The sequence below is a fragment of the Grus americana genome, chromosome 20 (genome assembly GCF_028858705.1).
Source record: "Grus americana isolate bGruAme1 chromosome 20, bGruAme1.mat, whole genome shotgun sequence".
Lineage (NCBI taxonomy): Eukaryota > Metazoa > Chordata > Aves > Gruiformes > Gruidae > Grus > Grus americana.
Genome location: NC_072871.1, coordinates 5,466,629 through 5,487,268, shown reverse-complemented (window position 1 = coordinate 5,487,268; position 20,640 = coordinate 5,466,629). Strand labels below are relative to the sequence as shown.

At 46.4% G+C, this 20,640-nt stretch overlaps 1 protein-coding gene across 1 annotated transcript in view; it reads right to left on the bottom strand.

Annotated features, from left to right (window-relative positions):
• The window catches only part of LOC129215463 (collagen alpha-1(XXVII) chain-like), a 162,588-nt gene that overhangs the window by 67,643 nt on the left and 74,305 nt on the right, over nucleotides 1-20,640 (bottom strand). Inside the window, exons 16-25 of the mRNA XM_054848650.1 lie at nucleotides 18,680-18,733; nucleotides 18,219-18,263; nucleotides 10,792-10,845; nucleotides 10,029-10,082; nucleotides 9,828-9,881; nucleotides 7,732-7,785; nucleotides 7,375-7,428; nucleotides 5,384-5,428; nucleotides 4,010-4,063; nucleotides 2,541-2,585 (exon numbers count right to left, since the gene is read on the bottom strand). Coding sequence (XP_054704625.1) covers nucleotides 2,541-2,585; nucleotides 4,010-4,063; nucleotides 5,384-5,428; nucleotides 7,375-7,428; nucleotides 7,732-7,785; nucleotides 9,828-9,881; nucleotides 10,029-10,082; nucleotides 10,792-10,845; nucleotides 18,219-18,263; nucleotides 18,680-18,733 — 513 coding nt within the window. The remainder of the gene's footprint in view (nucleotides 1-2,540; nucleotides 2,586-4,009; nucleotides 4,064-5,383; nucleotides 5,429-7,374; nucleotides 7,429-7,731; nucleotides 7,786-9,827; nucleotides 9,882-10,028; nucleotides 10,083-10,791; nucleotides 10,846-18,218; nucleotides 18,264-18,679; nucleotides 18,734-20,640) is intronic.

Here is a 20,640-nt window from a genome sequence, read left to right as displayed (position 1 = left end):
CACGGCTGACCCTAACATCGCCATGCGAGCAAGCAGGGCTGTCACTTCTTGTACAGGAGGAGGGATTCAAAAGCTGTTCCTGCCATGACAGGACCTCCTTGTTCCCATTAAGGACGTAGCTCAACCTTAGCCTCTTCCAGCTGGCACAACTCTTCATTGGTATTTTCAGCCTCTAGTGCAGAGCAGGGGAGGTCCATGGGCTTGCAGCACCTTTCCCCAGTTTGCTATCCTGTCTGCTGCAGGGTGTTGCTTCTCCTGCAGGGCTGTCTGACCTTCACCATGGACATTTCAGTGACATCCTCCTGCTCTGCATTCCCAGCTCTGGAACAGGAAGGCTGGTGGCCTGGGGCAGAGGCCCCGTATTCTTCTTCATATTCTTCTGCCTCCATCTACTGGCAAGGAAGGGTTAAACCACACATTTCCAGGGTACAGGGGAGCCCAGCAGCTGGAGTCCTTCCAGCATATGAAGACAACAAGCAACTTATGAATGAACTTCCCGAGTCAGTGTCCTTGCAATGGAAAAACAACACATCAGGGACTGCCCTGTGGCTTAAAAGCTCATTTTTCCAATGAGAGCTCAAGTGTCACTGGAAACCTTACAGAAACTCCCATGTTTGCCTAAACAGATGCCCCCAAGAAAGGGAAGAGAGCTCCAATGAGATGGATGGCTGATCATTTCCTCATGCTGTTATACTGAGGTTTCCACCCAGAGGGAACCCGTACGGAGGGCAGAGCAGCAAGTTTGAAAAGTTTGACCATTCCTATTATGCCCACGGAACAGAAAACACCAAGGCCTCCACAAGAGGAAACAGGGGTGAGGTGAAGGTGTCTTGCAGGGCCAAGGGACCTTGGTAGCCCGACCTCTCAAAGCTCTGCCAAAAACCAATCCAGCCCCAACACCAAACGCTGAAGCTGAGGTGGAGGGAGGAATAAAAACCCAACACTCCATCATCGTTCAGCAAAGGTGTGATGGGAAAGGAGGTTATTTCTCACTAATCTGGTGCGACATTTTTGTTCTAATGACTTGACTGTTATGGAAATTCTTTCTGGGTGATATTTCTAGACAGAGACTAATTGACTAAGAATAATAGAGGCAGCTTTCATACCACTGTGCTGGTTTCAGTGTCAGCGGAGGCCAGCTGTGTTTTCTTTCTGGTGAACAGTGCCTACAGTTTTCATCCAAGGTCCGTCCTGAGGGACATCAAAGAATAATAATCCTAACGATGCTTTGTCCTTAAAGGACAACATTGTGTTAAGGATCTGAAAGTACTTCTAAATATTCATTTTTAACTGTACTTCAACAGTAGCTGTAAGTGCCACCTGAGAACAGGAGGGATTGTGGTAAGCACTGTTCAGAGCTGTCTCAGGCCCTCCACTGAAGGGGAAACTGAGGCACAGAGCACTGGCAGGTGTTGCCTGAGATCGTGCAGAATCTGATGAAGCTGCAACTAGAACTCAGATGTGTGGAACAACTTTGCTTCTTCCGCTGTTGTTGTTCATGGAGTAAATTATTAACCACAATATAGAAATGGCTCCAATTTCCAAATAGAAATAGCTGTCCTTGATATATACTGAGACTCATCAGATTGCTGGTCCTGAAGAGGATCCACCTTGGTTTTTTGGACTTGCTTGGTCAGAAACCCATGGAAGAAGCGACCCCCAGCTGTTGCATACAGAGGAAAGAAGAGCCAGAGAGGCTGACAAGCTAAACCAACCCAAACTAGCTGACCATTTGGCAAGGAAAGTGCTGGGAAGGACAGTGGTGCTGAGAAGCAACACCCTCTTTGCCAGGGCCAGCTGCTGCAGCCAGCTTGGTGTGGTCATGTAGGAAAGCACAGAACATGTTGGAGGCTCCATGGCTGCAATTTCAGGGTTGGTGGTGGACAAGTTGGTTGGTTTCAATCACAGAGACATGGGAACAATTGTTTCTTTTTCCTTGATGCCTGTGGTTCCCCTGAAGCCTAGAGGGATGATGCATGTCCCCTGCTACCCCAGCAGAACGTTCTCTCTTGGTGGTACAACAAAATGCAGCTCAGTGCCTCTCTTCCGCAGGGTCTGGTTTCTTCAGCTGCTGTCTCCTCTGCTCCCCAAAAAAATGCAGTGGGAGTCAAAGCAGCACAGCACCCAAAGCAGAGATTCCTACCCTTAAAACCTACATAGGCAAAGACTGGAAATTGCCCTTTTAGGGATAAAAGGAATACACAGAAATGCATAATCTCTTTCCTGACCATGACTTTGCCTCCTTGAGAAGCACAGCTGGCTGTATGTGCTGTGCTGCTGCCAGTACTGACAGCACAGCCACCTGAACTGTGACTTTATCAGAGCGCTCTGCCTATGGAAAAACCTCCAGTTTAAAACAGACATCATGGTCACTGCCAGTGCTGTTCACCAAGACCTTCAGCCAGACTAAGAGCACCAGGACTATGGACAGGTTTGAGGTGGCCAGAAGACCCTGGCCACTGTCCTCTGCCTGCATTCTGGTCATCTAGGAGACACTGTACATAGGAGATAGTCAAGCAGACAAGGAAAACAAAGTTTACCTGCTCACCAACTTTCCCCGGTCGGCCTCGGTTTCCTGGCTCACCCTGCAGGACAAGGAGACACAAGGCACACCGGTTACTTGGTGCTCCCAGTCAGACCACATGATTCTTTCTACACCCAGAATTTGGGCTGCCGTGTGTGAATCATGGAAAATCTGCAAGAAACATCATCTTACAAAACCCATTGTGACTTGATAGATAATCCAAAGCAAGAAACGCAGCTGACACAAACATGGAGCAAACGCTTGCTGTTCTGAAGTGCCCCAAAAGCAGCTGGTCCTGCTGTGGTAAAATAACCTTCACAAAACCAAACTCGGATGTTGAAACATGAACTGTCTACTTTCCTGTGGCACAGCCTAGTCCTGGTTGCTTTATCCCCATGTTTAATAAGGCATCAGGGATGCTCCTGAAGTTGAGGTGTTTCTGACCCATAACATTTCAATCTGAAAGACTAAGTAAAACAGACAGACGAAGACAGAAACACAGCAGCAGCAGGAAGAGAGTAGGAAAGGACCATGACTAACCAAAGGATTTGAGGAGCATCTAGGGGAAGGAAGAGTGCGGACACCATGGGAAGGTATAGTTCCTGAATGACAGAGTAGAAGGGATCCAGAAAATTCACCTGCTGGTGGAAGTGTCACATGAATAAAGACAACCCAGGCAATGCTGCACCCTGACTCTGCTCTTGCAAAGTCTCAAACATGGGCATGTTACTGTCACACGGAGCATCCACGTGAAAATCACAGAAAGAACCCACACGAGCTAAATGCCAGTGCAGGATGACAGAAATTCAGAGAACGACAAAAATGAGGGGTGAAGAGAAAAGCAGGAAGCGGAGGAGGAGAATTTCAAACCCACCAGGGATAAGGGCAGCCGTGGCAGCAGCCGAAGGCCGGTGGAGTGCCCCTGGACAGGCCATCCAGAGGCCAGAGTCACTGCTAACCAGCATTGTCTCCAGGTAACAGCAGCTGTATTTTCTCAGTAGGCAGCTACTCCAGATGTGCTGCCAGACCACATTTTTGCTATTTACTGTTTGAAGAGATCGTTTTTGTTGGGCTTCCTCTTTCCTTTTGAGTGTGGGTTTGTGGAGCAGACTGCCCTGGGATGGCTCCTGCTGCTAATTAGGCAGCAAAGATAGGAATGATGTGCATTGTTTTAGAACAAAAACGTGGAGCAGCAATGGAAAATAAGATGAGAAGATGGGGTTGGTTAATATCAAAGGAGGAACACACTTGTTTATAATAAAGCACATAGCTTAAAAAATGCACCATCATTCTTTTTGCTAAAGAAACCAAGCAGAAGGAGAGACCCCAAAATTCAGAGAAAAAGAGAAATCCCCTGTTCCCCTTGTCCTTTCTGGAACGAATACCCTAGGCTTGGAGCATGGTAACGTTGACAGAAGATACTTCCCTCTCCCTTTCCCCCTTCCACCCACTGCTTCTCAGATGATGAACAAACTCTTTCCTCACCTTCAGACCATCGGGACCAGGTCTTCCTGGAAATCCCTTCCGGCCAGATCGACCCTGAAATACATGGAAGAACAATAAACATAAAAAGCTCACAGCTGCCCTTGGGCACGGCAGCATATCTGTGAACCTATACGGTGCAGCTTACAGGCAATGCTCCCAGGGAATTCAGGGTGCTAGAGATGTAGCAGCCCTTACTGAGGCCAAGGCAACACAAAAGGAAAGCTCTGTGTCTCGAGCGACACCGGGTTTGATCCATGGGGAACATGTCTAGACAGCTACTCCAAGGTTCAGCCCATTTCTGACCCTCCAGCTTGCTTCCATTACTTAAACATCACATCAGAAACATCATGTGTGGACTATAATCAACCAAGCCAAGGGCTTTGTTGCTACCCTTTAGTTTATTATGTGCCGCATTCAGCTGGATTTATTCTATTTCCCGCAGTTTTCCTGTAGCAATGCCAGCAAGGACGCCAGCAGCCTGAGCATTCAAAGATGGTACTTTCCTAGTGTTGGCAGGGACTTGGCCAGGTACGCTTCTTATGGGCTCCATCCCTGGCATCCAGAGAGGATCTGGGAGTAGGACTGTCCCTGCAGTGGGGGAAGCCAGGCTGACATTCACAGCCACAGAGAAGCAGAAATAAACCTGCAGACCAAAAGGTTCGTGTTGAGCCTTCCCTTTGGCTAGAAGAACACTTATGGTGCTGTCCCAGGCACTGGAGTAACTAAATTTATTATGTTGCTCCAGAAAGGAATAAAAGTGTCTACCAGAATGGGGGAGGAAATGCAAGAGAAAACATTTATTTTCTGATCCACCTAGAAGCTCTAGCACAGTTACCAATTTTCAAGACAATGACAATTAGGTACATAACCATTACAAAATCCTGAGCTGGCAAGCTCACAGATATGACAATATTCTTTTTCCTTCTTCTAACTGTGTTTCTGTGATACATCACTGTGTTCAGGGTGATATAGAGGTCAAAAAGGATTCTCTCTCACTGTCCGGTCTTTTTTCTTGCTTTTCCCTCTACTGATTGAAAAATACTATAAATCAAGGAAGAAACATCAGGGCTGGTTACAGAGATGGTCTCCAGTCAGTGTGCTTTATCTTGAGGATGAACTATTTAAACATTTTTCAAGGACTGAGACTTTAAGCAAGTTATAAAATTAAGAGTCCCACTCAACACCCTGTGCAAGACACTTTGTTGATTTTCAGCCATCCAGGATCAAGCAGTTGGATCAAGCCATGGACAAGACAATATTTCTCAGAAGGGCACATCACTCCCCAAACCAGGAGGTCTGAAGTTTTAATTTAACTACAATTTCATTGCAAGGTCAACAGAACTGGTAGTAACTGAGTAAATGACAGAAACCTACCTCTGGACCAGGGACCCCTGGTGGTCCTAAGGGTCCTTCATCTCCCTGAGGTGAAAAGAAATAAAAAATAAAAGGCAAAGTAGTGACAAAATTAGGACTCACCATGCAGCAAGAATGAAAGATCTGCAGTATGAGCAGCAGTTAAACACAGGCTGTGTGCTCAGCTGTCACATTTTAACAACTGAGTCCTGAATCTTAGAGCAGGCAGCTCAGCAGCATCTCTGAGGTTTCTCATCTCCCTTCCCCATGTCAGGAAAAAAAAATCTAAAGCCAAGTCCTGTCAGTAGAGGCCATCCAAAATTTGACCAAAGTCAACACCAGTTGATTGGGCCTATCGTGGGCTGGATTTGGCCCATAGGGTACCCTGGATGTGCTCACATGCCTCTGCTTCATTTGCTTTGGCAGGGATACGAATGCTGTAGAGCTCTCTACACTTTTTCTTTCTTTATTTCTTTGCCCCACAAAAAGGGTGTTGCAAAATTTCCCACAGAACCATTTGGCAACTGTATGAAGGTTTCCCTTTTGCTTTCAAATGGGACTACACATGCTGCAAGATGGAGCTATCTCAAAACCTCACACAGCAATTGGACTCGGTCCTCTCCCTTGGCTCTACACCAATTTCTAATGTGATAGGATCAGATCTACAGCTTCTAGGAGACCTTCAATTAAGCTTCACAAAAATTATCTCAAGTGTCTAAAACCAACTGCCAAGAGAGAAATTAAAAGCGCCCTTGGCAGCCACAGTTCTGGCTGTTCTCATTTAGGTGGTCAGCTGTGGTAATGAAGTGGCACGAGCTGGCAGGCTGAAGATGGGACTGGAAGTCAGGAACCCAGCTCAATGGGCTCCGACAAACCACCCACAACATGCCACGTTTCTACAGAAGATGTAATCCACCGCCTTGACCTATCGCCTCGGGTAACGGCAGCAGAAAAGGCACAGTGGTGTGGTCTGGTGCACATTCAAAGTCCTTCAGCTTACGTCAAAGTCCATGTCCACGTCTTCAGTCTTGCTTTTACTCTCACTAACGAGAGTAAATTGAAGGCAGCTTGGTCATGCCTGCCTGAACCTGGAATGCAGGGCTTCGATTCCCTTTGTAAATTGCCTAGAATATTTTTTTTTCCTATTTCAGTGCAAATAAATGAGCTAATTTGCATTAATCCCATTTAGAAAGCAAGCAAAAGAATTCCCAGAAAAAGTTAAGAATTATTAGTGCTATTAGACCGAGCTCCTGCCCATGCATGCACTGAGTATTATTTGCACAACGCCTCATGACTCTGGACAAACAGCTTACACTGGCCTAAATGAGAAGAAACTACACTGAAGTCACTGGAATTACAACAGGATAAACAGAGGGCACTCAGGCCTTCTCTGCTGCCATTATAAATTATTTGCTGCTCCAGGGCAATTAAATCAATGACGATTGTCCCTTCTTAGTGACCGTGAGTGGAATGAAGCTTCAGGTTTTCACATGAAGCGATGAGAGAAAGCTGCAAGGTCCGAGATGCTGGGGCAAACGAATCTTTGCAGAACAGCCGTTTCAATTTGCGAACTCTTTTTACAAAAGGATATTGCTCTGTGTGAGAGCGCGGAGTCTGCAGGTCTCACAGTTGAAAGGGAACACAATTAAAAGGAGCAGAAAGCAAAAGCCAGGTCAGGGCATGCCTGCGCAAAGGGGGTGTGCAGGGAAAAGGGCATTAACACCCGCTCTGGGTGTGCGTGGGTGTGGGGGAACAGACTTTAAAAGAAAAGCCAATGCAGAGCTTAGGGTCAGCAGATGCCAGCGGTGACTGGAAGCAAAGATCGCAGGACCGCAACTTAGTGGAAGTTCCTCTTCTGCAGGGCTCTGATCACTGAATATAAATAAATATTTGCTTCCAGATTCAGAGGGACCAGAGGATTTCAAGTCGCAGGCAGCATTTCAGCATGCATTAATTTTCAAAATTGAACATCATTCCTAAATCCAATCTCCTTTTGGTCTGAGGACACTCACCTCTTGTCCAGGCAGTCCTCTCGGCCCAGGTAAACCTCGTGCTCCTGGCTTTCCCTGAGAAACAGCCAAAGGAAAAGATACTCAGAAAATAGAAACATAAGTTCAGAAGGGTAATTAAAATGAGAAAGTCTCTTTCACAGCCACGGGATATCATCCAATGTCAATTTGTTACAGAAAAAAAATTGAAAAAAGAAAACTCCGCACTTGGAGGGACCTCAAGCCAAACAGACCAAGCTGAAAGGCTGGCCAGGACAATATTTAGGAATCTCCAGGGCTTTCTCTCTCCCCCTTCCGACTACTTTGTTTTCCCTGGCTGCTTCCCACCCCACACAGAGCTTCAATCTCCGCTCCACTCACCTTCAGGCCTTCAGGACCATTTTCTCCTGGTGGCCCAATGTCACCTGGGAAGCCCTGAAGAAAATGAGAAATAGTCAGGGTGCATAGGTGGACTTTTGCAGCCAGGTTCAGAGAGACAGCCTCTGTGAGAGTCTTAATTAAAGGCTAAGGGCCGAGACATTTGTTACGTGCTGGCAGTGTCCGTGTGTGGGCCACCGCACGGCTTCTAGGGGGAACGAAACACGACAATGGGAGCAGCGCTATTGGTTTGATTCAAGAGCAGCCTTTCCCAGCAGTTCCCTTTAGGTCCATCTTCTTAGAAGATTTATTGCTGTGAGGGCCTCCCTGTCATCACACAGCTAAAAACGGCAATTTGGGTTTTAATTAATCTTTATGAGTCAGCGCATAATCTCACTGCTCCGAGAAACGAACTGCACGCCTCAGCGACAAAGGGAAGCAGGCGAGGAATTAGGAAAGGTGCTGACACGCTCGTTAGCTGCTGCCTTCAGCCAGGCAGCGACTCCTTTCCACCCACCAGCCCTTTGCTGAGGAAACAAAGGAATCTGTGGTTATTTCCAATAGCAACAAAGAGGAACGATTGCTAAGTGGCAGCACTCAACCGAGAGCCCTTCCAGACCCAGGAAAATACCAGAACACTGATGAAGGGAAAACAGACCATCAGTTCTGCTGGAAGTGGCTCTCTAGCATCTTACAGACGTCGTCTGGTTGCTTATGAAGGAGAAAAGTGACAATGTGCTGGGGGAAGCTCATCCTGCATTTAAGGCAGCACTGTGACAATTTTTTTGGTAAGGGCAGTAAGAGTCTTTTTCTACTTGAAACGGTATTTTGTGGGGGAAAAACTGAAAAAACCGAAAAAACCCTCCATGATATCTATGACAAAAAGTGGAAGGAAAAAACCAGGAAAAGTGAGATGCAGAATGGGACGTGAACCCATTTTGATCCTCCCTACCTCCCCACCACTCGTGTTCCATCATACCCTAGCAGAGAAGTGAAGCTCCAGGCCAAAAAGACGAGGGTAGGTGGAGATGCAAGATTTAAGAAATGAGTGTTCTGCCCTGCAAAAGCAGTTGAAGAACAAAAAGCGCCAGAGAACCACATGGTGAGTAAAAAGACCAGCGTCCACAGAGACTGGCCGGTGGCTGGGAGACAGTCTGGGGCTCTATTCCAGTGCATCACTGGTGTTTCTCACATCTTTTGGAAGCTCCCTTTACTTTTCTAGGCTTGAGATCTTCCCTCTGCAAAATGACAGGATGTTCTGCTTTGCAGTGAGTGCCTGCCAAGGTGTTACAAAAAAAAAAAAAAAAAAAAAGGAAAGATGGGGAGAGGTGACAGGTTGTGGCATGCTGTTTGCCAGGTTCGAGACAACCTTTGGGGACTGACCTTTCCGAACAAGAGCAGAATAACATATAGGACTTGCATGGGAAGATCAGCATGGTAGCTGGAGATCAGGAAATCTGCGTGCAGGGTGGTCAGAGGGTACAGGATGGACGGTTTGCCCCGTCTCCCAGTTTGAAGAAAAGTGGACCTCAATTCATTACATAACAGTAAATCCTACAACACAGCAAAACTCTTTCTGCCTCGGCATTTTTGGAGCCCTGGTGTGTCATTGTCCTAAACCAACCCATCTGCCTGTTGCTAGCAAAGGCTCTGACCCCAGAACACCCAGTTCTGGGTTGGTAAGTGTATCAGAGCTCAGGTGTCATGGTGAGCAGTAGCAGCCGTCCCCTCCCTCCGTCGGGCTGGGTGCCCATGTGGGAGGCAGCGTTTGGCTCCTGCTTTCCGTATGAATTAGCAGCAGCTATATGCATATGCCTCCTAATCAAAACCCTCTGTGGGTCTGTCTGTACACAGCTCAAGAGCTAAAAACCGCCAGCAGGGGAAGGAGATTGGCGTCTCTAAAAGTCCCTCAAATGCCGCATGGGTGTTTATCAGAGAGCCGATCCTCTGGGGCAGCAAGCTGCAGACATCGAATAACTACTGCTGCAGAGGCAAAACGAGACGGGCGAGAGGTGTTACCGTGTGGGTTTGCTGAAGAAAGGAGGTTGCAGAAGTTACCAAAGAAAGGAAAGATGTGAGAAGGAGGTGGTGGGACATACCTCAGGGCCGGGTGGTCCTGGAAAGCCGACCGGACCTTTGTCTCCGACTTTTCCCTGCGGAAATCAGAAAAACATGGAGAAAAGTGAGCTGGCTATTGGCTCTCCTGTTTCGAATAGCACACCCTGGCCAAGCTTCTTTCCAGCTGGGCACCGAACCTTTAGAAAGGGAGATGAGGAAGCAGAGGACGCTTGGTTACTTACCAGGGGACCTGCTTTGCCTCGTGCCCCAGGGACCCCAGGCAAACCCTGGCTGCCCTGAGAGAGAGAGAGACATTTTTTCAGAAAACACAATGAAGCATCAAAAAATGCCAATTCCCCAGGCTGCAGCTCCAGCTTCTGCAGCAGAGAAAGAAGCACTTTTTAAGGGCTAAACTCAGCCTGCAAGGAGCTGGGACAGTGAGATGTTTCTGCTAAAGCTGGGGCTGAATTTAGCCCTGAACACACAAGCTGTTGCAGTTAGCTGTGGCTCAGAGCCACGTAGGCCACGGTGCAGTGCTAAGTACACCATTAGCCAGCTGAAGGCAGTATCATATTGTAGTCACAGGGGAGAAGTCATTTGCTTAAAAGTTATGCATGGCGTTAAGTGCTTCACTGGGTCAGGGTTTAAGTTGCTGCACCAAGCAGACGAAACCTCCGAGCCTGCAGCCGTTGGACCACACACATTCCCATCCACCCCCATCGATCTCATCCCATCACTTCCAATTTCTGCATGAAAATACGGCTCCTTTTATAGAAAGCCCTCAGTAGAACCGCTTTTATTATGGGTAACAGCAAAATCCATATATTGACATGAATTTTAGAAAAGCATAGCATACCCCAAATGAGAACTATCCGAGCAGGGGAGCCTGACAGCAGGATACAGCTAGTTCCAGCTCATCGTGGCTCAAGATGAGCCGAGGAAGCTGGTGGCCACGCGTACTACTATGTAAGGGAAAAAAATGATGGAGAAAAGAAAAACAATTACCTTGTCTCCTTGGAAGCCGATATCTCCTGGAACACCTGCTCCTCCCTGATCACCCTGGATACACATCACCAGAGAGTTAAAATAGGCAACAGCAATGGCCAAAACGCCCAGGTAGATGCTAGACGGTGCATTGTACAGCAAAAGTCTCATCACTAGCTCCACTCAAATCTGAACTGCTGGCAAACTGTAGTTCATATTAACTGTAACAACAATCCTGAATGAAGTATGCATTTCCCAACATTGATTCTAAAGTGAGAAGTGAAACTGCAGGAGAGAGAAAAATATGAATTCCCAAGCATTGTATTTCTATAGAAGCTGCAAGAAGAGAGACTACATTCCTCTGGCTAACAGCAACCGTGAAGGTGGTGAAGTGTTAAAATTCAGCTGAACAGAAGAGCTAGTTTAGTTTTCAATGAATGACCCTTTTCTCTTATAAAGCTCTATAGAAAAGAAAACAATACTTGGGGCTTCTGTGAACGTATCCTAGTGCTGGCATCAAAGACCAATCCTCTTCTATAAGAAAATAAAAGTAACTTCCAGTTATGCTTTAGTACCATCTCACTGCCAATATCTAGGCTGAGATTCCCTGGGAGGGGTAGGCTGGTGTTCATTGGGATGGGGATCCCATCTTTGAGCACACCATCATTGACAATATTTCCCAACCAAGCTATCTTTCTTTCTCCTCTTTGGACCAGCCAAACAGATTCTGACTCCCTGGGTAGAAATAAGTCTCCCTGAAGGTTTTCTTAGGAGTGGTGGGCTTGCCTCTTAGCCCTGCTGTGAGCAGGCTGTTGGATCAGATGACCTCCCGATGTCCCTTCCAACCTCTTTTATTTAGGGATTTACTTAAACAAAGGATGAGTCAATGATGGGGCACAGAAAGGAAAATTCTACTTGGGAAGTCACAGAAGGAATGACTGTAAAAACTTGGTTCACTGACAAGACCCAACAGAAATAACTATCAGAGGAACTCTGTCCCATGCACAGCACAAGCCTCTAAACTTGGCTTCCTAGTAAGGGAACAAGCCATACAAGAGAGCTATATGTTTAAACATAGTCCACATGGAAGACATATGGACTCCTGCGACAGAGCCAAAGTCTACAAAGAGATGACAGAGGAAGTCTCCTTCCACTCAGGCAAAAACCACCCACTTGTTATCAGAGAGTTGAAATAATTCTACTTCAGTAACATGCAGGGGATAATGAAATTGTGAACGGTTAAGGCTTGAGTTGGGAAAGACTTTTTGGAGACAACGTTTTCAGAAGAAAAATAATTAAGAACTATGCAGATTTAATGATGGAAACATTTCATGGATTCATGCTAAATTTGCCTAAATGTTTTGGTAAATGTTCCCAGAACATTTCACTGAACCATCTTCAAAACAAATCTTTTATATAGCAAAATTGAAATGTTTCTCTTAAAAAAAGTTAAATTGATTTTACTCATTTGGGTTTTGACCTAAAATATTTTAATTTGAGTCAAATAACCAACATTTTGCTTCATCTAAACTATTTTCCATCTATCCTTTTTTTTTTTGGCAATGCAAACAAATGGGAACCATCAGCTATTTACACAGCTTCAGTTTGGATGAACCCAAGTATTAGATACGATAGAGATGGTAAAAAAACCTACTGTATGACCCAGCTCCTTTTCCTGCCATTGCCAGATTTCTCTCATCATCTTTGAATTTTCTACTTATTTTATCTAGTCCAAGGCTTAAAACACTGAAATCAGCAGGCAACTCTAATTCTGGCTCCTACCAGAAGACAGCAGGAAAATGGTTTTTCTTGAAAGTGAGAGGTTTGCTCTGAAAACTCCTTGTCTTTATCATCTATGCTGAGGGTTAAAAAAAAAAAAATTTTTTTTTTTTTTTTAATTAAGTAGTTTTCTACCTGGACAGTATAAGTGGACATCGAAACATTGTTTTGGAAGAAATACTTGGACATTAAAAAATGACTACTATAAGAAAAGAGTTTCCTGAGCATAGCAAAAGGCAGGAACAAACCTTTATCCAAAATGGGATAGCGACTGCACGACAGAGAAAAGAGTTTTCAAACACCCCTGAGAAACGGGCATTAGAGAGGGTAAGAAGGAAGCAGGAAAGACAAAACACATCTCTTCTCTTTAGCTAGGCTCCACACAAGATGTTACCATGCTACTGCAATAGCCCAGCAAAATGTCACGGCATGAACGATCCATCTGCAATGGCCGTTAATATCTTAAACCGAAACCGAGGACTCAGGCATCCCCTTTCACCTGCCTCGAGCACAGTAAATCTGGAACTGTGACTCAGGGTGTGTCTCCTTAATGTGAGGGGAAGAACTAAGGAGGAAAGAGGTCAGGAATGTTTCTTATTAAAAAAACAAGTCATGTCGAGATGACGAAAAGGGACTGCAATGACTTTGCTCATGAGGAGGGGGAGGAAAGTACAATCTAAATTACAAACAGGATCTGCCCATGGGATATTGTTTCATGTTTCACCTATAAAAAGAAATGCAGCTTTAGAGACCCTGAGGCCCTTCTGAATGCAACACCGCACAGAAAGGGGCTACGAGGGAAGTGGGTTTGCTGTCTGTAGGATGCAGAGGAGGTCTCTGTAAAAAAAAAAAAAAAAACCACTTAATTTTGCTCTCGATTGGACATCTCTTTTTCCAATACTTTCTGCTTGGCAATATAAGGGGAGCTAACACTGCAAAACTACCAGAGGTATTTTACTGAGCTGTGTCCTTCACCAGTTACAGATGTCCTGATTCATAAAACTCCTTTATATGAACAAGTAGCTAGGATTTCCTCCACTTCCTCCACCTTTCCTCTGTACTCATCACATCATGTGGCCTTCTCAAGACTACGCTTTATTTCAGGGTTATACAGTAATTCTGCTTCTCCCTATAAGAGCAGATGCAACCCTCTCTGTCCCCTCTCCTTACCTCCATGAAACATATAAATGGAAGCAGATGGATGACCCATTTTGTGGGAAAACCGAAGCTGCAAAAAACATCATTAAGTTCTGTGGTACCAACCTTTTATGGGGGATGCAGAAGGGGTTGGCTAGCACTGATGTGCTCTGTACTTGCCTGACTAGCTGCTAGATACGACAATGTGATTTCTGCTGGAGGAGTGGGATGTTGCCCCTTATTATAGTTCATGCCTGGCCTCCACCTGCGATGCACGCATTTGGGATTAACGAGCTGCACCTTGTAGAATATTGAACAAGGCAACACAGGAAAGTCCAAAAATCAGTGAAAAACACCCTCTCACGGAAGGGGAAAACCCTCTCAGTGTTGAGGCAGGTTCCTCCTCCTCTCATGGCAAAGGGGAATGGTAGCGGCTTTTCTGAAAGATGCAGCATTGCAGTGAGGACCTTCTCCCAGGTGGATCGGGGCGGCAGCCTCAGTTAGATGCCGGCTGCCCACACGCACCAGCCAGCCACCCAGGCATCATGCTTGGGATTTACCGGCATCTGATCTGACTGCTGTTGAGTGAAGGGAGTTCTTCTCAGCTACAAAAAAGACAAACCTGTACAAGGCCACACACTTGGGCCGCGACCAAGACAGATGGGTTTAATAGGAGACATCTAATTAAATCTTCATCAAAAAGGCACGATGAACTGCAGCCTGGAGCTGATGGGGCAGGCCAGGCACGAGCAGTACGGGTCATGATCCCTGCGACACTGGCACCTACGGCTGCTCCCACAGCCCGGCGGGCTCCCAGGGCAGGGCACAGCACGGGCAGCTCCACGTGGACGTGCAGAAGAGGCCAAGTTCTGCAGAGCTGCGATGGGAGGAAAGAGACCGTCCCTTGCCAGGGAGGACGTGGGACACTCTCGAAATCCCTTTTCCCCCTCAAACCTGGGCTAGTCTGTGAGCAGCAGCAGATGGAAGGTGTGAGGCCCCCAGGGCTGCTCTCATCTGCCAGGAATTACTAATTATGAAAGGTTACTGATTACTGTCAGCATGGAGCAGTGAGGTTTGCCACTCTCTGCCCCTGCTGACCCAGCATTTCAGATGCTGCCAAATGTCTAGGGTTTTTCTTTTTTTTTCTTTTTTTTTTCCTTTTTTCCTTTTTTTCCCCTTTTTTTCTTTTCTTTTTTTTTTTTTTTTTTTTTTTAAATATGAAGTTTAACTCTCTGTTTATCAGCTTTCTGAAAACCATGGTGGAGGAGAAGAGGAGAGAGCCAGTACACTTATACCCCTCCACTCTGGCCATGTAATGGGACACTACTGCACTTCTGCAATAATCCCTCACATCCCTTTGGGAAAAGTCTCCATTTCTAAATGGATTTATTAGAAACCGCTTTCCAGAGAATCCACCTGACATCTTCATACAAGATTCGGCCTTTGGTAGGCTGGGACTCTCTGCTGTAAGGGAAAAGGTTGCTGCACGGTGGCTGGACTGTCATCCCCAACTAGTTTGCTAAGTTCACCCTTGTAATTCCATCTTCAACATCCAGCAGAGAGGGGAACTCTGTTACTTGGGAGGTGACCAAGCTATGAATAAGGATCTGCAGAGGCAGACTGCATACAACCATGGTCTGGAAATGTTTCAAGAATGGCAAGAGGCAAACTTTCAGACTGACAGACATAGACAATAAATACAAGATTCAGGGAGGCTGCTTATGTTTCTGGTCACGGCAGTAAGACGCTTTTGTCTGAAGATGATGATGGAGGTTTTTAATGAAGTCAAAATCTAATGGATGGAAAAAGAACAGTAAGCAACCAGAGAAAGCCTCTAAATAAATGTCACAGCCTAAAAATAGCAATAGCAGCAGAGACTAACAGTGACATTACTGGTGAGAGATTACAGAAGGGAGCCTCCAACACAAGTCAACCCCTCTGCTCTAGGCAGGGTCCTTCCTGTGACCCAACGCAACTGGGCACTAAGCGAACACAGAGACCCTGCCTCTACTTCCCTATATGTGGGATTTCCTTAAGTCAGATATTTCTAAGACCAGCTTCAATTAAAAAGCATGTGGCAAAAAAAAGGGGGGGCAAAGAAAGTTTTATGATGCAGCTTCTTAATAAAGGCTGAGATAGAAAACATTTTCATTGAAACAAGGCAGGCAGCAAGACAAAAGATGATCCTGGCAAGAAGAGGGTCCAAGAGGCCAGGGTGTACTTCCCACCTCTAGCAACCTCCTCCTCGGTCACTTCTGTGACTCAGAAGCCCTCACGTAATGTGAGGGGCATAAACATCCCTTCCTTCTACCACACATGCATTTAGACCACAAGCTCTTTGAAGGCAGAGCTTTTCCCTTGCTACAAACTGAGTAAAAGCAGCAAGACCAGGTATCATTTCAATTTCTTAGTGGTACCAGAACACAAACAATTAAAACACAAATGTAAACAAGCTGTAAGAAGGGATGAGTGGTTTTGCTCATGATGCCCAAAAAGGAGTGAGAGAAAATAAAAAGGCTTAAAGGTGCCATTCACTAAAGACACGTGGCAGTGAGTAAATGAACGCAACAGCCTTTTGGTCAGTTGGAGAAGGGATGTATTATAAACTGGGCCAACCAGCTGAACAGCAAGACCCACAAATCAGAAAACCAAATAACAGAAAAAAACCACAAAGCTATTTCAGGCCAAATCCTCCCCCAAATGTAAAGAAAGCTGATGAACTTCATCTATACTCGTGCAAACAAGTGCAGCAAACTCGGATGCTTTGGCTAAAAACTGCGTTGCCAGAGCTGCGTGCCTTCACCTGAGCAGATGAGAACTGTGTCCGTCAATGCCTAAGTCCGTCTCATTTTCCTTTACCTTTTGTTTCCCAGCCCTTTAGCTCTTGGACAGCTGGAAGGGATACATGCAAGATGTTTGGAAGCTCCCTCTGACTCTGAAATCATCGTTGGTCTGATCTGAGTTTAATAGCACCCAGGATATTCAAACTAAAGCCAACTCATTAGGGACAAAGGAGGCTTGAGTAGGAGGGATGGTTTGTCAGTCTTGGATTAGGAAAGGGCTGTAATGAAAGCCAGGAAGGAAGTCTGTCCTACCCAAGGAAAAATGCAGTGGGAGAGGTAGGTAGAGAGGAAGGGAGAGAAAAGGTCTCCTGCACCTCAGGAGAGAGGCTGCAAGACTGAGCATGGGATTACTGGGGGAGGATGGACATTTCTGCACTGGGGAGTATTGTAAGGATAACTCTAGGGAGAGCTGCAAGCCATTGGGTTACTGTGACAGCAGCGGCTGGAGAAATACTGGGGATAAACAGAGCAGTCTGTGTAAAGTGATGGAGACTGTAATGTCCAGGAAGGTTCATTTTGCTAAACAATGATTTAAATGTTGGCGATTCCTAAGATAGTCAAGCATGTCTTCCAAGGAGCAGACAGTTAAGTCTGTGGGGTCTGGGAGTTGGTGTTGAGTCAAGAAACCAGCTACAATTTCTTAAGCTTATCCTAAAGAAAAAGTCCTTCTCTTGCCCTGTCCTTTCCCTCTACAAAAAGGCTGTACAGGGGAGAAGTGGAAACTGCAGACACAGGAGCCCTGGCAAAGAGCGGTTATAATATAAGGAGAGTGGAATCAACTGGCTTGACACTACTTTCCCCATGTGCAGTCCTGGGCTGCTAAATCATTCTCTAAAAGCAAACATCTAACAAGAGAATAAAACATCAGACAGGAGGAGGAGAATACGCTTAATGGTCATTTTCCATTGCCCTCCTGAGCAGAGACAACAATAAATGATTGCACCTCCCACTCTTTCAGACTAAATAAATCCTACAGTCGAATATCTGTAGGAGGATGGTTCTCATGACAGCGAGACATTTACACACACAGCTTCACGCTGATTTAGCTCAAGCTGCGTGTTTTTGTGCCAGCAGCACTAAATCATTGTAATCAATGCCCCTCTCCTTTTCTCTTTCTCTAAAATGATTTATAACAGTTTGGCATGAGGCAATTTCCTCTCAACAGGAAGCTGAACCAAGGTGAGCCTCTCTGAACAGGAGCAGAGGTACCTAACACAGAACAGTTTCTTCCTGGGGATCCAGCTGGTTTGCTTGATCCAGTTTGCTGTGCTGCTTTGTCACATCATGTGTTTCCCCAAATGCATTAATGCAAACCCACTGCCAGTGTTGTTACATCTTCATCCTCCTCCCTATCCCATCACGTAGCCAATATAAAACCATAAAAGCCCAGTGAAACACCAGATAATCTTACAGTTACCATCATCATCAGTGGGAAACCGAAGCTCCAAACTGGATCTGAGCACAACTGATCTATACTAGAACTCCATGGAAAAGGGAATTGGGCAGATATCGTAAAAGAAAGAAAAATCAAAACTGAAGTGTCAAGAAAGGAGGGAGGGTGGAAGGATGGGAGCAAAGAGACAACCAAAGTGGAACCAGTACTATGGTGCTGGATAAGAAAGAGAAGCTAGAAAGGGGTTTTTACATGCAAAATTAAAACACAGTGCAATAAGGGAGTATTCAGATCACCTTATCACCTTTCAGTCCATGTTCTCCAGGGTTTCCCATCAGCCCCTGAAACAAAAGAAAGTTTGGAGTGAGACCGAGCCACTGTGAAGACTTGCTCAGGTCCATGACATTGATGTCCCCGATGGGGCTGGTGGCTCGGACCTACAGCACTGGCCTGGCGCAGCCCCAAGTTCAAATGCCAGGCTGCTCCCAAACGTGCTCCATCACACGTTCTTTAAACGCCCTTCGTGGGCTGGAGGTGCACAGGAGAAATGCCCCTGGGATTCTCCAGTGACTTACACCTACTGCACACCGCCAGTGGGGTGTTCTGTTCAACAGTGCTGTGCCTGGGTCAACAGACAAGCATTAGTACTGTCCATCCTTCCTCGCAGGACCATCACCGTCACCCAAGGGAGGAACCGAATAATCTTTAGCCCTGCCATGGAAGAACAAGAACTCACACAGCTCAGTTACAATCTCACCTTTAAGCCTTTTGGTCCTGGATAGCCTATCGGTCCAACAGAGCCCATGTCACCCTAGTAAGAGAAAGAAAATTACTCAAGTCATTAGGTGCAAAACCAACGGACAGCTATATGTGGGGTGAAATTCCTCTCCTATCTGGTCCCTCAGTATCCCTCAATTTATAGGAATTGCACCACTGACTTCAGCAGGGGCAGCATCCTGGCACGAGTCAAGAACTTTTAACGTGTAGACAGCCTCTACGTAAAAGCAGCCCAGGGTGTTGGCTTGCGAGGGCCGTGAGGGACAAAGAGCAGCTCCTGTTCGCATCATGCTCTCACCACAAAGAAGAGACCCCAAAGCAGCTTGACACTAACAACTGGAGATGTGAGCTGTCCCCCATGATGGCGCTGCTGCCCCTGTGCATGGCCGCGGCAATTGGGCAGAGCGTGGGGATGCCTGGGTACCACACGAGCATCCTGTTCCTGCGCCACAGGAGATGGGGTGTCAGGGAGCGTGGTCAGACTCCAAACCAGGAACCTGGGTTCCTGGATTCACTTAAAAATTAGGCAAGGAATTCAGGCTAGTAAATTAATGGCAAAATAACGGAAAATTAATTAAGAAACCAGTGTGAAGTCTGCAACTGTGGTAGGATGAGAAATTTTTTTTGTATCTTTCTTCTAACTTTTGAATGGATTAATTTCCCTCTTCCACTATTTGAAAAATTAAAATACTGAACTGGTTTAAGACAATCCCAGAGTGTATTTATTCTTGATGAAGTTAATCATGTTCTCAGAAAGAATCCACCACAGTATTCCTGAGTTCTCTGGAGGGAGTCTGAGGGTGTGTTAAAAAGGACACAGACCCAAATAGCAAAAAAAGGCAACAGTTAAGAAATTTGGGTTGCTACTGAGCTCCGATATCTAAAAGTGATATGGGGAGGAGAGAGGAGAAACAGGAGGTAAGGACAGAGGTGTCTCATTGGTGTGGCCATTCTGCTGCAGCGAGAAGTCAGCATGGCATCGTGTACTGGGACTCGGACGAGAAACCGCAGCACAGGAGGACACTGGAGCTCACGGTTGCTGCGTGTACCTGTGTGTGCACGTATAAAAGAAAGCCTTCAGTGGCCGACGTTTAAACAGGCTTTGACTGCTTTCTGCCCATGAAGGGAGGGAGTGATACGGTGCACCAGCCTTGCCTGCAATGTGTAAATAAACAGGGAAGGCTCTGCTGAAGGAGCGCTTCTCTGGTCGGTGGCCACGGGCCCGCAGCCACACTGGGAGCGCTGGGCTGCAGCCGCCCGAACAGATGCCCTTTTCATACCTCCCAGCATAAAGGCTTCTTGCAGAAAGGCGTTTACTTAAAGCTTTGCCCACACAGTTAATTAGGAGAGCAAGAGGCTTTAGTTACAATCTAATTCTGCTCTCCAGGCTCTCTCAAACAGCGAACCCAAACACCTGCAGGGTGCGTGGAGGCAGCCGGGAACCCGGCCGGTCCCCTGGGGTGGCTGTAGGAAGGAAGGAAGCGACTGACAAGGGGCCAGCCCGGAGCAAACACCCAGCCACCTTCTCCATGCCCTGCAGTGTGAGCCCCGTGCTGCAGACCCCAGGGAAGGAGCCTGGTGCTGTCCCACAGAGAGCAGAAGGCAGGATGGATGTGCCTCCTTGTCCCTGGGACGATGGAGGAGATCACTTAGATCAATCCCACTAGAGATGCTTCAGCATCCTGAATTCAGGAATTGCACATTACCCTGGGACACAAGTTCTGACTCAGTTTGATCTGAACTCAGTTTTCAATTTTTATCTGCTCAGAGTGGTACCAACAGACTCGCTGGGAAAGACAGCAGCTGATTGCTGCTGCTGCTGCTGCAAGTGATTCCTGAAAAAACAGCATTGTGAAGGACCAACTTTCTGCCTTAAAAGTAAGGCTAGGAAGAAGCTCACAACAGGAATGGATGGGAAGGGAGAAGAAATATTTAAAGTTT